This window comes from Perca fluviatilis, chromosome 23, assembly GCF_010015445.1.
Source record: "Perca fluviatilis chromosome 23, GENO_Pfluv_1.0, whole genome shotgun sequence".
Taxonomy (NCBI): Eukaryota; Metazoa; Chordata; class Actinopteri; order Perciformes; family Percidae; genus Perca; species Perca fluviatilis.
The window spans coordinates 19,656,612-19,673,830 of record NC_053134.1 but is presented as its reverse complement, the minus strand read 5'-3'; the positions used below and the strand labels follow the sequence as shown (position 1 = coordinate 19,673,830).

Here is a 17,219-nt window from a genome sequence, read left to right as displayed (position 1 = left end):
GATCTCAGAGGTGATTTTTAGTCACACTCGCTGCTTGTCTCTAGGGGTGGCAATGTCAGGCTGTTGGTCGGTCTGCCAACCTCTTTGGGCCAGACTGAAATAGCTAAACAACTATTAGATGGATTCAGATACTATTTCATACTGACTATTTTAATGACTTTGGAGATTCCCTGATATTTCCTCTAGCTTCACCATGAGGTTGACATTTGTGTTTTTCACTGAAATATCCAAACAACCAGTGGAGGGATTGCCATGACATCTGCCACATGGTTCCCTTCTCACATACCGTACAGCTTCTTCTGTATGTAATTGGTAAGACAACAGTGGAGTGATGTTTAGCATTAAAGACATTACTGAACACTGTTGCCGTGTTGAACGATCTAATGGAAGGAAGGAGGTTTTTAGGAGCTGGTAGTTTTTTTGGACGGGCAAACTACAACTACAAACCCTATAATCCCCATTTTTAGATGGGATTGTAGAGGTGTTCATTTGCAGTAAAAACAATGATTGATAGTTCTACAGTCACAATAACTGTTCTTCCATTTTATGAGGTTTTGCAGGTGCTGCAAACCATGAGAAATATACAGAGGAGTGAAATGTTCCACCGCCGACTGATGCAAAAAAAAAGTTGAAATGGCATCCCGAGTAGATGTTCTAATGCTTTAAAACACAGCGCAGCATTTGAGTGCAGGAAGTATGACACTACTTCTGCTGCTCGGGGATTTATTTGCCGAAAAAAGTAGCTTTGTGCTCAATGATTTAAAAAATAAATAAAAGAGCAGCACCCATCTGATCTCCATCTACTCCATGATGCGAGGCTCCGTCTGAAGCGCCAGCCCGGTGCGGGACTATCCAGTGCAGGTGATATGGAGATCAAATGGCCTGCCAGCCAGCCAAGGCGACCTGTGGCAGCCAGCGCCACCCCCAGCCGCCTGTTGAAAGGAGACACAATCCCGATAAATGTATTCCTGTCAACATTGCTGCGATGCCTTTTTAATACAGCCCCTGGAGGATTCAGGGCAAGAACAGCCTGAGTCAAACTCCATTTCTCTGGGCTGAAAGAGAGATGTGACAAGAGCCCCGTGCCGGTCAGGGACAGTCAGGGACTGTCTGGTAGCATGCAGCTATGGAGGACGGATAAAGGCTGTTAAAGGTTTTTGTTTTTATTTATATTTTTTTTTAAACACGGCTGAGTAAACCCTAACCAGCCTGAAGAGAGCGGAGCGGCACCTTTCAAGCTCAAACTCCATCAGTTATTACAATTTGATTGCTGAAGAGAAGAAGAAACTGGGCCAGTGGTTTTCAGGAACAGGTGTGGAAAGAGCAATTTAGGCTGCGGTCACACTTCCAACACAGTTGGGTAACTTCAGTCTGAGCCCCAGTGCAAAAGTCGGCTATGTTGCATTCTGGGTCGGTTTGCAAATATCATGCACATATAGCTGGGATGTCCTGTAAAATCCTCGGTCAGAGTCCAGCCTGGGGACTCAGTCATTGATCACAAGAAGCATGTTTGTTGGACAGTTGTGGTAACCCTCCATCCTGCTGGTTAAAGGTTGAAAAACAAGAATCATGATCATCCAGCGCATCCTCACTCAGAAATCGACCGTATGGGTCGATTATGCAAGTAGCTCATAACGATCCCACAATTACGTTTCCTGTTATGCGGCGACCTCTCGTAGCTGAAGTTATTATCGCGAGAGCAAACAAGGAATTGAGGTGACAAAGTATAAGAGCGCCATATTCCGTGTAAGGAGGCAGGTTGGGGTGGTGGATGGGTCAAACAAACCGCACTTTCAATCAGGAAACCGGGGTTCGTGTGAAACCAAAAGTCACCTCTCATTTTTAAATTAACCGAGTTTTAGTCCCTGATGCAATGATGTCATGTTATGTCCTCATTTTAGCAGTTTTATGGGATTCATTTTAAGCTACCCCCTGATATATTGTCTCTGAAGTAAAGGCTGGACTACAATAGAGCTGTTTGGAGCAGTTTGTGAACAGTGTTTTCTGTTGGAGATGGTAAGTCCCTTTGGGGTGGACTTTGGGCTTTTTCCACTTTGTAAACCTATAATGTGCACAAAAAGATATATAACACAATAAACGAAAGGGGAAAAGCTAAAAAGCATAATATTAGCATTTTAATATTTAATGTTAATAAGTTTCTTTTTCTCTCTTGGGCTTCCAAATTGATTGTCTAGCCATGCAGATGCTGTAGTTTTAGTTTTATCTGCTTAGGTTTTGAGATATCTGTCTCTGAGATTTCTGCCACCAGCATTATACAATACAGATGATACATGCTCACAGCATTGAAAAAGTACAAGCAATTCAAAAATGACATAATTTTGTCTTTCCAGAAACAGTGTTGGATAGTAGATCAGATCATGCGGCATTACTGCATGCTCCATACTCTGAGCTGCTTTCAGACTACGGGATGCTTTAGTTTCAAAAAGCCATCCATCCTTCAAGAAGCCGTCCAAAGGTCCTTCACCTGGTGGCCGATAATCGAATGTTCTCGCCGTCATGCCCCGACATTACAGTAGCACAGCTTTCATGATGGGCCATCCATCGATTTTATGTCAGGGAGGAAACAATAAGAAATTGATTATGAAAGCCCCTTAGACCTTTTTAAGTTCAGCTAATCGTATAACTTGCTTTATAGGGTTTCTAGCTAGTTAATAGAAACCGCTCGGGCCGTAGTTTGGGAACACAAAAGGTTTAAGTTTTGTGAGGGTTAACAGTGCAAGCAGCTCATAGGAACTAAAGGTGGCTCTCAACTTTTGGGGCAAGTGCAGGTCAACTGTATCCTTCCCTGCTCTCTGTCTTGATTTGGCCCTCGACATTTATCGACATCCAAAAGGTTACATTTGAGGGCGGAATATTGAGCCTTGCAGACACAGTAAAAAAGCAGGGCAACAAGGTTGGAAGAAGGGAGGAAGAGAGGAAGGGAGGAAGGAAGCCTCCCGGCAGGCAAGACTTCCCTTCATGTTTACTTGTCTGGGTGAGAATGTCACGCCTTTTTAATCGCCCAGCTGCTCACACACAATCACAGAAAATATAAGGCATGTGTGCAAATATATTGCGCACTAGACTCTACTGATTCAGGACATTCCTGCCTGATTACAGCTGAAAAAGCTGCAGTTGTGTGTTGTTGTACTGTTTAATGATTTTTTGTGTGTGAATTAATTATTAATTTAAAAGGCAGTAATTGAATAGGCTTGGTGAGCTCTGCCTTGTAAAAGAGATGCTATAAATATAATTATTTCATTGGGTTTTAATGGACGGTTTCAGTGTAACATGATGATTGCTGTTGTTTTAGAGATTCTATTGCTTCTGCAGGGAGTTGCTCCTGAGGTGTATTACTTCAACTTTTAGACACAAACTGGTCTTATGTGATGTCATTTATTTCTCCTTTTTTTTTATCTTTCATCGTTTTAATGCATTGTATATTTCATACCAATTCGTTATTTCCTCCTAGTCTTCATTACAAACAGTAAATGATAAAATAAAAAGTTCCTTTAAGCCACCGTCTGTTTCGGTCTTAGTGGTAGGAATGAGGATAGTGAAAGTCAGTTTAACACATGAGCTCCTGCACACAGTTTGTCTGAAAAGAAAAGAAAAAATATGTCTTTAAGAACACACAGCTTTAGCATTAGGTGCTCTCTAGGGTGTTTGCTCTGTGTGAGATCAAAGCGGGCTGCAGAGTCGGTGCACATTACAGCCGACTGCCAGGTTTGGTCCGCTGCCAGTGGGCTACTTTGCAGCAGCCGAGCAGTGGCAGTTTGCTTTTAGAGGGGTTTTCTTGATTGTAAATCACTGACAGTCCATATCGATAATCACACCCATCAGATTTCTAGGAAAAAACTTCAGTGAAGCCCTTCAACTATTCCGTACGTACCCCCTTCACTGCACGTATGCTGCTACAGCAGTGAAGGCCGCTGGGAATTACAATTAGACATTAAAAAAGGGGAAATCACATAGTGTTACTTTCTTATAGAGGTTCACTGTAACATATTTTATTGCAATGTAATATTTTCCTGTATATGTACTTTACTAATTAATCAACAGAAAAAGTACTTACACCACATTACTTTTGTTACTCTGTCATCAGCTACGTCAGATGTGCCAACTCTAAAGCCTCCACACCCTCATGTTAAATCTTCTGTATTTGAACGCATGTAGAAATAAAAATGATACATTAAGCAGCCAATATATATATTTTTTTTCTTCCCATTCAAGGTGTTTCTCACTGGCCATCAACAGCTAACATTAGCTTAGCCTCGGTAACTGCACACCGCTGGGGTTCACACACACCCTCCAACTCTGAACAAAACCAGGTTATCCTGACTGTAGGCGGACTAGTGGCTAACGTTAGCAAGCCAACTGAGAACACACAGCGCATAAATAAGACAACGTTGGAATTAGCAGGAGTCAAATTTCTCCTCTTATGGCAGAGGTTAACCCCCTGACACCTCCAGCCCATCAAGCAGTGAACTTTAATAATTTGTTATATATTAGACTGAGCAATATAGCACACAATAAGCAGCCTGCACCTCACCTCCGTAGCTATCCTCTGAAGTTCACCATCCCAGTGTGTCCCCTCTCTTTCTCTGCTCCCCATGTGTTCTGTTCTACACAGTCGATGTAGAGAGAGAGACTCCCAGAGGCAAAATTATATTGATTGAAAGTGTTTATTTCGAACAAAGAACAGAAACAGCAGACAAGACAATAAACGAATAATAATAATTACAACAAAGAAAATTGTGAACACTTGACGATGTGTTTACACATCCGAAAAGGTTTGAGAAGAAGTATAAACCTATTTAATCCCATCCCGTGTCCGCAAATCAATGATTTTATCAAATCTACCCGCTTTCCAATTGCTATTTACATGTGTTCTCCATAAATCAACTTCAAAAATCAACTTCAAATTGACATCATTTATTTAAAAAGAGGAACATAAACGAGGAAAGAGTACATTTCAATTCAACATCATATGATGTAGTTGTCTATGGTGTATAGCCACAGATATATGGAAATATCATTCATGTATTTCTGGCATTAACATAGCTAACAGTAGAAGAATAACACATTTTGCACACTGTCTGTGAACTGCTGCATGATTTCTTCTGGACAAATGTCCACATGAGGTATGATAAGGTAGATCAATCCCAGAAAGAAGCAGAAATGGTTATCCTCTACAGTAGATCCAGCTTCTCCCATAGTAGCAGGATCAAACTGGTCCATTCCCTGATGGCAGGGAAACACTGGAGCAGCGCGTCCTTGTGTGTTCACAGCACGGCTGTGGAAGTTCCACATGGCTGTGCCGGCCCTGGGGAGTCTGTGTGCCACTACGCGGTCCAGCACACTGCTTCTTTTGGGAGATCTTGAGAAGAAGACGGACAATTCTGCCGAATCGGGGGGGAAAAAAAACGGCCTGAACTTTGATACGTATGATGTCACCTGCCACATGCTGAGGTCCAGCTGGTGAAAATAACAGTGGACATGCTGTATTATATGTATAGCTGTCCACTGCTCCTTAAAATGCAGAAATAGAATTGCGCTACATTGTAATTTGTGTGATTATTAAGAATAAGGTTTGTTTGTTTTATAATGCGCAATTTCATAATTATCCTGCATCCTTCTTCTGCACACCATGTTTAGCATTACATAGATTAGTTTTGCTAGGGCATTCAAATGTAAGTTGGCATTAGCTTATCGGTGTTGCCAGATCTCGCGAGAGTTTGGATTCTGAGACAGAAACCGGTCTTGAACAAAGTTAATTTTCTCCTTATGGGTCTGTCTGAAAAATGCCATTTTAGTGTCAAATTGTTTGTGAGATTTGTGGAAAAAAAGGTCCAATGTTTGTTTTGGTGACTGAACCACCATCTGCTTGTTCACCTTTTATATCACTTTCACACAATAACAAGCACACGTTCAGCCTGCTTCTGACTATTCATAGTCATGGACAAACATTTGGCTGTTCTGCCTGTTCACACAGGAGCAGAGTCCACAACTGTCACTTCTAAACCACAGAATTATACAAGCCCTAGTACTCTACTGCTGGTTGTATTCAAATCTTTGCCATTTCTACATGGTGGATGGAACAGATGAGCGTTATTTTTACATTTATTTTACCTTTAACCAGGAAAAGACTCATTGAGATTAAAAATCTCTTTTTCCAGAGTGTCCTGGCCAAGATAGAATTTCATTCCTGTTTTCACATTGCAAAATTCACAAATTGCAATTTCACTAAATTGCAATTACAAATGGCAATACTACCAAATAAATGAAACCCAAATTAGTTTGAGTCCTTATTGTCGTTCAAATTTACAGTATTTAACCCTCAAAAGAAGGAAGGCCATTGTGATATTCTGAATATGAAAACTGAAGTTTGATTAAAGGTCGCAAAGAACATTATAATCCCAACTATGTACTTGTGCTCAGAATAATATTTTCAGTGGGAGCGGAAGACTTTGGATTCATTGCACATGGCTTTTTTTATGCGAATTTAATAACCAAATAAGTCTAGGTGAAGACATGGCTGCTCATGACCTTCAGTTGATTTAAAAAAAAAAAATTCTTTTATGGAGCTGTTGCAGCTTTGACAGCTTTGTGTTCTTTGTTTTGAAATTCTAAACCAACTTCTATGCCGAGTTCTGAGGAACTCACTTTCTCTCAAAAATCCTTAATTGCCTACAGCAACAGGGCTGTCACAAGTTATATTTGAGACTGCTAATGATTAGCTCGGTATAATCACAGCCTCTTGGGACTCTTTATGTTGCAAACCAGGAACAATGCCATACAAAATTGCCTAATTAGGGATATGATTGAGTATTCAAACTGTAAAAAAAAAAAATATTGCTGGCAACTGAAAGATTTTATTATTTGTATTATGTATAAATACATGTTCATTTACTGTAGCTACTGAGTTGTTCTATACAGTGATTATAAAATACCATGTAGAAGCTTTTACATGCATCATTCCGTCACTTCTGTCCAAACGTTTTCCCCATTTCCAGTCCGTGAGAATGAATATAAACCCATTCGGTTTCAAGACAAAGAAGAAATCAGCAAAGAAATCTTCCTTTTTATTCCACCAAAAACCATGTTCCAACTTAAAGAAGTTTGGACTTACTCTCTGGAGCTCAACCATCTGAGTTGTAATCAACATCCCTCCAAACTAAACATCCCCACATCTCATTTCAGCAAATGATGTGCTGACAAATAATACACAGGGTACAAATGCATTTACACATAAATTAAACCCTAAACCCGGCGCTGGCTGCACAGAAACGCTGTGTTATGAGTCAATAATTTAGACTAATGACTGCAATAAAAGCAGGGTTACTGTAAAACAATGTAAGTGGGATATCATTTGCCTATAGCATTTGTTCCCAACATCCTGACAGACACCAGCATCAGTCTTGTGTGTTTATTTCCTTAACAGCTCACAGAATAATGTGTGACAAGACAAGATGAAATACATAAAATGTATTGCTGTACCTTTCTCCGTTCTCACTCCAAACTCATAAAATATGGACGCTTGGTCAGTGACTCAGCGTCAGATACAACGCAATAAGCACCCCTCAGCTTGTGTATGGAACGCACAAGGCAGAGCAGCAGCGGTGTTGATATTAACAGCTTGGAATCACACAGAGTAGTGACTGGCTGTCTGAAGTGCACTGACACCAGACAGTACTTGAAGCTCAGCTCTGTAAGTGAGAGCCCAAAGTATGTTTTGTCAGCTAAACAGGAGATAATTTAGTGGTGTGAGTTTCCAAGTCCACTGGGTCACTGTGAAGCTTTTCTGCAGCTCCTCTAATGAAACTGTAAACTGACCCCTGGGGATCTCCCGCCACGTCCATTGATTGCAATTTTACCTCCCATGCAACTGTAAGCTACTGTAGACGATCCACTGTGGATATGCATTGATGATGTGCTTGACTGTGACAAAAATACATTTAAAAAAGCACAAGGTTTGTTGGAGTCGTGTCAGCAGTGGGCTGAGGTGCAAACCTGCAAATCACAGCTGTGCCTTCACTTTCTTTTCACGTCGCCAAAAGGTTAATGTGTTTTCCTAAAGCAGCCGTGTGCTGGAATATATCTCAAACTTTTGAGAGTTAAAGCGTCTGACGGCAGATCAGTTACGGATCTCCTCTCCGGACCATATGTTGCAACATATGTTTCACAGGCTTCTTAATAACAATTCTTTGTGTTTGAATGCTGTCATCTTATCATTGTCATTTATTTTCAGTCCATGAGATTATTTATAACAGTCGGTGACAAGTGTGTTGCATAAATTAGAGCAAAGATTATTCCTGTTAATTGATCTAATACATTAAGAAATTTGAGTGTACATGTAGTTTAACACATTGTCTTTTGTAAGCATGTGTGCGGCTCAAATTTGGTCAAACGCTTTTCTATTTCCAGCAGCAAGCCTCAGATAAACCCACTGTATGCTGCCAGCCTAGCAGCAAATAGCAGACCACAAAGTACATACGTACATAATGGAGCATTTAGCAGCTAAAGATCCAGATGATTCCCTAAAGAGCTGGTGGAGACCAAAACAGAGCTAAGGCCGGTTACACACTGGACGCGTCGCTCGAGCGTGTCAGCTGCGTGGCGTGTTCGTTTATATTTCGGGTCCCATGTTAACAGGTTAGAGCTTACACACTGCCTGCGTGAGACAGACGCCTATTTTTCACGCGAGACGCGAGCGTGTTGGAAGCACTTCCAGGCAAAATAGAATAGGAAAATATGTTTATATGTCATTTAGACACTAACACATATTAATAAATGACATGTTGATGTTTGAAAGCCTCTAGGTTTTGATATAAATGCAGATATATGAATGTAATTAAAAAAGAAAATCTAATATTGCACTTGTCAATACAGAACGAAATATTCTGTAGCCTATTTTGCCGTCAATACTGCCGACGTTGTCTTTGCTGTAATCAAATCAGTATATATTTATATTTAAACGTGGTATTTCATTTTATCAATGGGAAACATAAATGTGTCCAGACAAGGCTAGCAGCAGCAGCACCGCGTCAGACACGTTTCTGGTGTGTAAAGACAGAAAAATCCACGCAGCTGACACGCAACAGAAACACCACGCTCATGCCACGCCGGCAGTGTGTAACCGGCCTTATAGAGTGAATATTGTACTACGGTTTCTTTCACACTAGAGCTGTTTGGTCCGTTTAAAACGAACCCTGGAGCGGACCAAAACAACCAAACTCTTATCAGCTTGAAAAAGGGGGTCTCGGTTCGCTTCCAAGAAATATTACAAACAGTTAAGCAAAACCAGAAAGCCCAAGATGTTACATGTTTGGTGTTGCTCCTTTATTTCTGAGACAAGGAAATGTTGGCGAGTTTCACTCAGATTTTCTGCCCACTAAACAAGCGACCTTTCAGACCGTATGATATTTGTTTACAATATTCGGTGCGTTTTATTTTTATTTTTTTATTTATTTATTTTTTTTATTTAACCTTTATTTATTCAGGGGAGGTTCACTGAGAGGCAGCCTCTCTTTTGCAGGAACGCCCTGATCACATTCACACAGTTACACATTCATACCTGGAAGCTGCCCAGTAGGACCCCAGTCTGATCTGCTGGGCCCTGAGCAGCTCCAGTGGAGCGGTTGGGGTTAAGGGCCTTGCTCAAGGGCACCTCAGTGGTGGTAATGAGGGAGGGACAAGCGCTGTTCGTTCACTTTCCCCACCCAGATTTTATCCTGTTGGGCTGGGGATTGAACCAAAGACCTCCCGGTCACAAGCTCGCTTCTCTAACCTTTAGGCCACCACTGCCCACTTTCCCCTGTTTGAAAAAGTGCAGTCTGAACGCAAACCAAATGAAACTTCACCCCTGAAAGCGAACTATACTGTAGGTGTGAAAGCGCCCATACATTCATCCAGAGACACCAACTCTAAGGGGCCATCCACACGGAAACACTTTTTGGTGCAAATGCACGTTTGCATTGTTTTGGCCAATCGTCCAAACGAATCCTGTAAACGCACTGCCTGAAGACGCACTTTTGAAACCTGGTCCGAGGGTGAAAAAAAATGTGAGAACACCGCCCTCGTGGCTTCGTTTGGACCGGCGAAGCCGCATACTTGCGTATCAATGATGTCATCGCCACACCCCTTGACCTCTAGCCTTTGACCTCTTACCCCGCGAAGACGTCTCATAACAACACCACCACCTACATAAACATGCATCCGTCCTAATCATGGAAGTATTAAGAGAATGGGTCCTAATGCCCACAACCACACGGCACTGTAGCATCGAACGTAGCATATAGCTAGCTAGTGTTTGGTTTCTTCTTCTACTGTCTGTTTGTATACAGCGCGCAAGCATGCTCCGCCTCTTCTTCTCCGTTTCTGGTGAATTTCTGTAGCAGAAACAGCGCCACCTAATAGGCCTGGCATATGAAGTAGCGTGTCGAGTCATTTACAAATGGATCCATTTGGATGCTCATTTTCTTGGAACGATGCCAGGGAAGACAGGGGGGGGAGATTGTTTTTGGTACGTGTGGACGTGGCCTAAATGAATGCTAATGATGCTCTGTGCTTGCTGGATGTTTAAAAGCTACTGAGGTGATAAAGCATTTCCCACCTATTCCTCTCATTAACAGCTGTCCTTTCATCCACTAAAAGCTACCTCACCATCAAACCGCTCCTTTCAAAGTGCCATTCTAGAATCCGTATCAGATGAATTTTTTTTTTTGGAAGGAAGATGCTGCTTCAGGAAATCATTTGTTTCCTTTTTGCAATCCACCCCTCCGTAGGACCTTCACATGCCCAGCAAAGGCAATCGTTAAGAGCTTCTTTTTTTCTGGTGCCATTAAGGTCTAATATATCAGTTGTGCAGTCAATTGTACTTGACAGGCAGCTTCTTGAACTTGAACCGGGTCATCTGGTGACAGATAACATGGCCTGTTTGTTCAATTTCCTCCTCTGCAATGGCATCGCTCTGATGTGAGTTATTATAAATCACTGTGGATGCGTTCATCATGTATCTTGTCAGCGGCGGGAAGAGTAGTGCAGTGCTTTGTGTGTGTGTGTGTGTGTGTGTGTGTGTGTGTGTGTGTGTGTGTGTGTGTGTGTGTGTGTGTGTGTGTGTGTGCGAGAAAGGGAGAGCGATGGTACAGTATGTGAAAAGGAAAAATGAGAGAGGACAAATGGCACAGGTAACAACTTGAGCATGTGTGCCATTTATTTCAGTTTGTGTGTGCATTCAGTCAGTGTTCCTGATTCCATTTCTGCTGTGTACTTACATCTGGGTGGGTGTGAACTTGTGCATCTGGTGAAAGCGCACAAAGCCCAGGTCACCCCTAGGGCCCTTGACAGGCCTCTGGCGCATGAGCTTTAATGTGACACAGAGATAATGAAGATCTAACCCCCCCGCCCAACCAGGAGAGAGGTTATCGTGTGAAGTGGACAGCAGATACTGGGGGAGGATGGCAGATTACTTGGCAACGCTGTCCTCATTCTTCAGCCACACTGCAGGGGACAACTCCTTCCCCTCTAATATTACAGGTAATATCACAGCCAGAGTGTGTGCTGCTTTGATCTAAAATTAATAATCACTGCCATTTTCATATCAATTTGTTTTACACTGATCCAGGCTGTATCAGCTTTATTCTTCGTTATCAAGAACATGGACTGCATGTTTCTTCTTCCTTGCCTCTGTAAAGCATTTGCTCATTTATATATAGTCATATATCTAAATATCTTTTTTTGTTTGGCTGTCAATCGATTCAAATATTTAATCGCAATTAATCGCATTATTGTCCATATTTAGCTCACGATTAAGCTCGTGATTAATCCCACATTTTTTATCTGTTCCAAATGTACTTTAAAAAAGGGATATTTTTTAAGTTTTAAAATGCTCAAATGGTATTTGAGACTGGATGTACTCCGCTGGTAACTCAATTCACATCGACAAATCATAATTTTTATAACAATAAAAATACATGCAAATAACTTTAGTCTTTTAGAGAGAACCTGTGAAACTCAACTTTTTAAGGTTTTGAGGTCTTGAATTGCTTTTTAATGCTGTGACATCCAGATGGCAGATGGCCGGTTTGGAGATCCTCTGGATGTTATCACAGAGAACTTCATGGCTTCTGCATCGCTACATCATTTCCAAATCACAGAACGTGTGTGCGTGCGTGTGTTGATCAAAAACATTTGTGGCGTTAAAAGGAATTTGAGCTAATTATTTTATAATATGACAGCCCTAATATATTTATTTACTGTTTTGGGGTGTTTTATATGGTGCGGCAACTAATGATGACTTTCATTATCATCTGCTGGTCATTTTCGGATTTGTTATTTTCTAGTTTGTAAAATTAAGAAATGAAACTAATTCATTACTCGACTAAACGTTTAAGCTAAATAAAATTGTTTGGTAGTAAAAAAAAGTTTAATTACAATGTGCCATATTTTGAAAGAGGGGGAATGACGTGGGCATACGCTTTACCAGGTGAGCTAACCAGGCGCCCATGTATATAAAATCTTAAAGTAATTATAGCTGGCAGATAGCGATACTGTACATTTACAGCTGGATGTGAGGGAGTTGGGAGGCCAACATTTGGCCTTTAGAGAAGTAAATACCTAACATGAATATATGACTTGTGTCTTCTTTACAAGGTATTTTGAGATTTGTTTGTCAGGCTAGCTGTCAGCTGCTGCCAAGGACACAAGTCAGAAACAAACTGCCCACAGTGTTTGATGCAGTTGAAATGGTCACAGTGGAGAGCTTCCTTCAAGGCCAACAGTGGATGAAGGATGTGGCACGGAGCTTTGGGAATGCAGAAAATCAGGTACAAGAAAACGCTCCACTATGCTCTCCTCAAGCTGCAGAATATCCCATTAGCATTATTTAAGGGACAGCTCTCAAACTGTGAAATCATTTTCATGCATTTTATTTACTTTCTAGAAAGGTGCCTGTTGAAAACATGCTCGTTTGGCCTGTGGTATTGCTAATGTATTATCATTTTTAAGTTTTATAACTTTGCAAACTTGTCCGATTCCTTATATTCACTTCAGATTTTTTTAATCCGCTCATGAAAATAGACATTTATAATCCAACCATAAAGTATTTGCTATATTACATTATATATACATTTAGTTAGAAGAAAACCACAAACACACATATACACATCTAAAAGACACCAGTTATTTGTCTTTATTGGACCTACAATACCAGTCAAAAGTTTGGACACGCTTTCCATTCAAGTGAATGAGAAAACGTGTCCAAACATTTGACTGGTACTGTGCTTGATACATACATGATTGCACTACATTTTTTAAGTGTTTAAAGCTGGAATTCCCATCATCAGAAATGTAGTCTATTAAAGTTATTTATTGTATCGTTGGCTGTTCCTATTGTAGCTTAAGTTTAGTTTTAATAAGAATCAATCAAAATCACACATTCACACACACCAATGGCAGCTAACTACCCTGCAAGGTGCTAACCTAGCATGGCATGTCTGACATCTTTGACATCTACTTCTTCATTTATGTAGCTTAGTTTTTGTATCAGATTTATTGTAATGAAGTGCACCACACAGCCTGGGTAGCACATGAAAAGATTCAGCTCCAGCTGAGTTCAAGCTGTGACTTTATACCTTAATTAGGCCTGCACACCTGATTCTCATTTATTAATCAGCCAAATGAGCCTCCAGAGGCTCATAAATCAACACACGTTCAAAGAAAAGCATTTCAATTAAATACAACAGAAATGACTGTAAAATTAGTACAATTATATCTATTACATTTCATATGTAGTTACACGTAATAGTCAAACTGTCTGCTTTTGGAATATTTTATTGAAATGCAACTAAGTCCTTATTCAGAGTATTTTTACAGACCAGAGGCCTGTACTACGAATCAAGATCAACACGCATTGGATTGATTTCATATACCCGGCTTCACCTAACCACGGTCCCACATAAAGGCTCTTAAATACTAGACGCATCCAAGGTGGCAAGGTGGCAAAATTATGTAATATCCTGTCAGCGTGCCCAATTTCTAAACGCGCAGGCAGGGGTCGCGGCTCTTTTTAGGGCCCGAGCGCCGACAGCGGCGAAAGCCCTATTGAAACTGAAGGAATTATTCTCTTTCTTTCTTTCTTTCTTTCTTTCTTTCTTTCTTTTTCTTTCTTTCTTTCTTTCTTTCTTTCTTTCTTTCTTTCTTCCGTCAAATGAATTGTCTTTTTTGAGGGGCTTAACATATTCAAAAACTCACCAAATTTGGCGGTCACATCAAGTCTGGTGAAAATTTATGTATTTTATGGGTTTCAGGAATAGGCGCACAAAAATGGCTCGCTAGCGCCCCCTAGAAAGTTACGAAAATTGAGCCCCTGCAGTGCGTTTAACGTAGACTCACGAAACTTGGTACACATATGTAGCATGTCACGATGTACAAAAAAAACTTCATTAGAGCCACACCCTAAACCCAACAGGAAGTCTGCCATTTTGATTTCGAAGTTTGAAATTAGTGTGATTTTGGCCATTTCCACATGTACTTTAACGAACTCCTGATAGAGATTTCATCCGATCAACTTCAAACTCGGTCTGTGCCATCTTAAAGTGATGGTTTGGAGTAATTTCACCCTAGGGTCCTTTGCACCATGACCTCGAGCCAAACACCCCCCCAGAAGCTTTTTTCACCTGGGTCGAACATTGGGAGCGTTAGCGTAGCGTAGCGTTATCATCTGAATAGCTTAGCACAGAGGCTAATGGATCCGAAGAGTCTCTTAACATTACCCCACTAATAATACAGGAAATGATACCAAACGTCTACAGTAGTACAAATATGTTATGCACTCATAAAACGATGGATTGTAAAATTTGTAAGTACACCAGAAGTTTATGTAAATAACACTTGCCTGCTGGCTTCTGCTCTCTGCTGCTGTTACTACCGGGCAGTAAGAGTGCTTAGGGACATCTACAAATTACAACACCGAAAAGAGATGCAACAAAAATATTTATTAATTTAATGATTAAATAAGGTAATGTCTCCAAACTTACCTCATTATGTACTTCCCTTTACTTTGTTGAGAATTGCTCTCTAAACCCTGTTTCTTGTAAAGTAAGTAAGTAAAGTTTATTTCTAGAACACATTTAAACACAGCTTAAGCTGACCAAAATGCTGTACAAACAAGAACTAAGTTGCTGTATTAACCCTTGTTTAGAGAGCAATTCTCAACAAAGTAAAGGGAAGTACATAATCCTTGTGTTGTCCTTCGGGTCACTGGGACCCGAAGGACAACACAAGGGTTAAAAAATAAGTTAAATTAAAAAATATTTTTGTTGCATCTCTTTTCGGTGTTGTAATTCTGCTTCTAAGCTTACTAACATCAACCAACAGCAAAAAGCAGCCAGCAAGCAAGTCGTTATTTACATGAATTATGTTACTTACAAACTGCATAACCTATATATACTAGTGTAGACCTTTGGTATCATTTCGGGCATTATTAGTGGGGTAATAGTTACCAGATCCATTAGCCTCTCGTAACTATTCAGCGGCTAACGTTACTCCCGCTACTCTACGCTACTCTACGCTACTCTACGCTAACTCTCCCAATGTTAGACCCAGGTGAAAAAAGCTTCTGGGGGGGTGTTTGGCTCGAGGTCATGGTGCAAAGGACCCTAGGGTGAAATTACTCTGAACCATCACTTTAAGATGTTAAAGATGAAAAGATGTTAAAAGAAAAACTTTTCGTTATAGGGCGTGGCCGTGGCGGGGCGGCCATTTTGTGCATTTTGCGGCGGAAACAGGAAGTGGGTGTATATTGTCCAACTGGCTCGAAACTTTTCAGGATTCATAAGAGTCCAACCCTGAGGACAAATAAAGGCCGATATTTACTTAAAGTCATAGCGCCCCCTAGTAGCAACAGGAAGTAGGCTTAAAAGTCAAGGTGCTATACTTTAACAAACTCCTCCTAGAGATTTCATCCAATGGACTTCAAACTTGGTCTGTACCATCCCAACACCTTAACGATGAAAAGTTATTAAAATCAGTACGGTGTGGGCATGGCGTGGCGGCCATTTTGAGTGTTTAGCGATGAACAAAGAAGTTGTTGTAACTTGAGTGTACGTTGTCGTATCTGCCCGAAATTTCTCACGATTAACAAGGGTCCAGGCCTGAGGACACCTACAGGCCAAAATTGACATTTGGTAATAGCGCCCCCCGGTGGCAACAGGAAATGCGCCTTATATGACAAACATCCGATTTACATGAAACTTATGTGTGGTCTACATGTGATACTGAGCCGCCCCCTATACTTTAACCACGCCCACTTACTCAGGCCACGCCCCCTTCCATAACATTTGAACCCTTTAAGGTATACCCTTCTGTGAGGTATCATTGAACTCAGCGGAGACTTCATTCTTCATTGGTGATGGTTTGGCCCGCCCCCTATGGTTAAGCCACGCCGCCTTTTATAACTCGCCGCGCGAATGCACAGTCGCAAGGAGCGGCGTCCGCCGGTAACCCCGATGCGCGCAGAGGCGCGAGGGCCCGTCCATCGCTGCTCGCAGCTTTAATTATTTTTTATTTTAATTTTTTTAGCGGCGCGCAACAAAGCAAAAACAGGAGGCCTGAACGAGTTCGCCGACAACCGGATGCCAGGACTTCTTTTATGGTGAATGAAAGACTTGATCCTACGAAGTAGGTCATTGAATTAAATCAAAGCATTGACGGCAATGCTGCTGCCAGTTCTGCCGTTGTTTACCTTTTTATTCTTCTTCTAGTCAGTAGAAAGAGCAGCGTTGGTAGCCTTTGCTCATTAGCGCCACTGCTGTTCAGGAGAAGACTGCAACTAGTGTCGCGAGCACCAGCGTGGGTATAAATAGTCTCGGCGATCCCATGACGACATTTGCACGTGCCAGCCGGGCTGCGTCTAGTATATAAGAGCCTTAAGCTGTGTCATGACGGTGGTTATCAACTAGTTCAATCAACCCAGGGTTTCCCAATCCAGTGACGCACGCGTTCACATAAAAGAGGCGGTGGTTGCACAGCGCGACCAATCACATCTACCAGAGCTGCATATTTTAAATAAGAAGAGCAAACTATAATTCCACATAAATATGAAGAACACAGACTCGGTTTTACAGGCAAAATGCAATACTGTTGCTGCTTCCTAAAACAGGAAGGAAAGCTGGCAAAAAAATAGCCGATGCTGTAGATGCATAAATCACAACGCTTAT

General features: G+C 41.2%; 1 protein-coding gene across 5 annotated transcripts in view; it reads right to left on the bottom strand.

The window, feature by feature from the left end:
- Window positions 1-17,219, bottom strand: part of LOC120553210 (small subunit processome component 20 homolog) — a 176,476-nt gene that overhangs the window by 134,582 nt on the left and 24,675 nt on the right. For 2 of the 5 annotated variants that reach the window (XM_039791383.1, XM_039791385.1), the window contains one exon: window positions 4,721-5,402. The exons of 2 other annotated variants lie outside the window; for them this stretch is intronic. In XM_039791383.1, coding sequence (XP_039647317.1) covers window positions 5,228-5,402 — 175 coding nt within the window. In that variant the 3' untranslated portion in view covers window positions 4,721-5,227. Of the gene's footprint in view, window positions 1-4,720; window positions 5,479-17,219 lie in introns of those variants that run through there. One more of the 5 variants, XM_039791381.1, reaches the window with a different exon arrangement.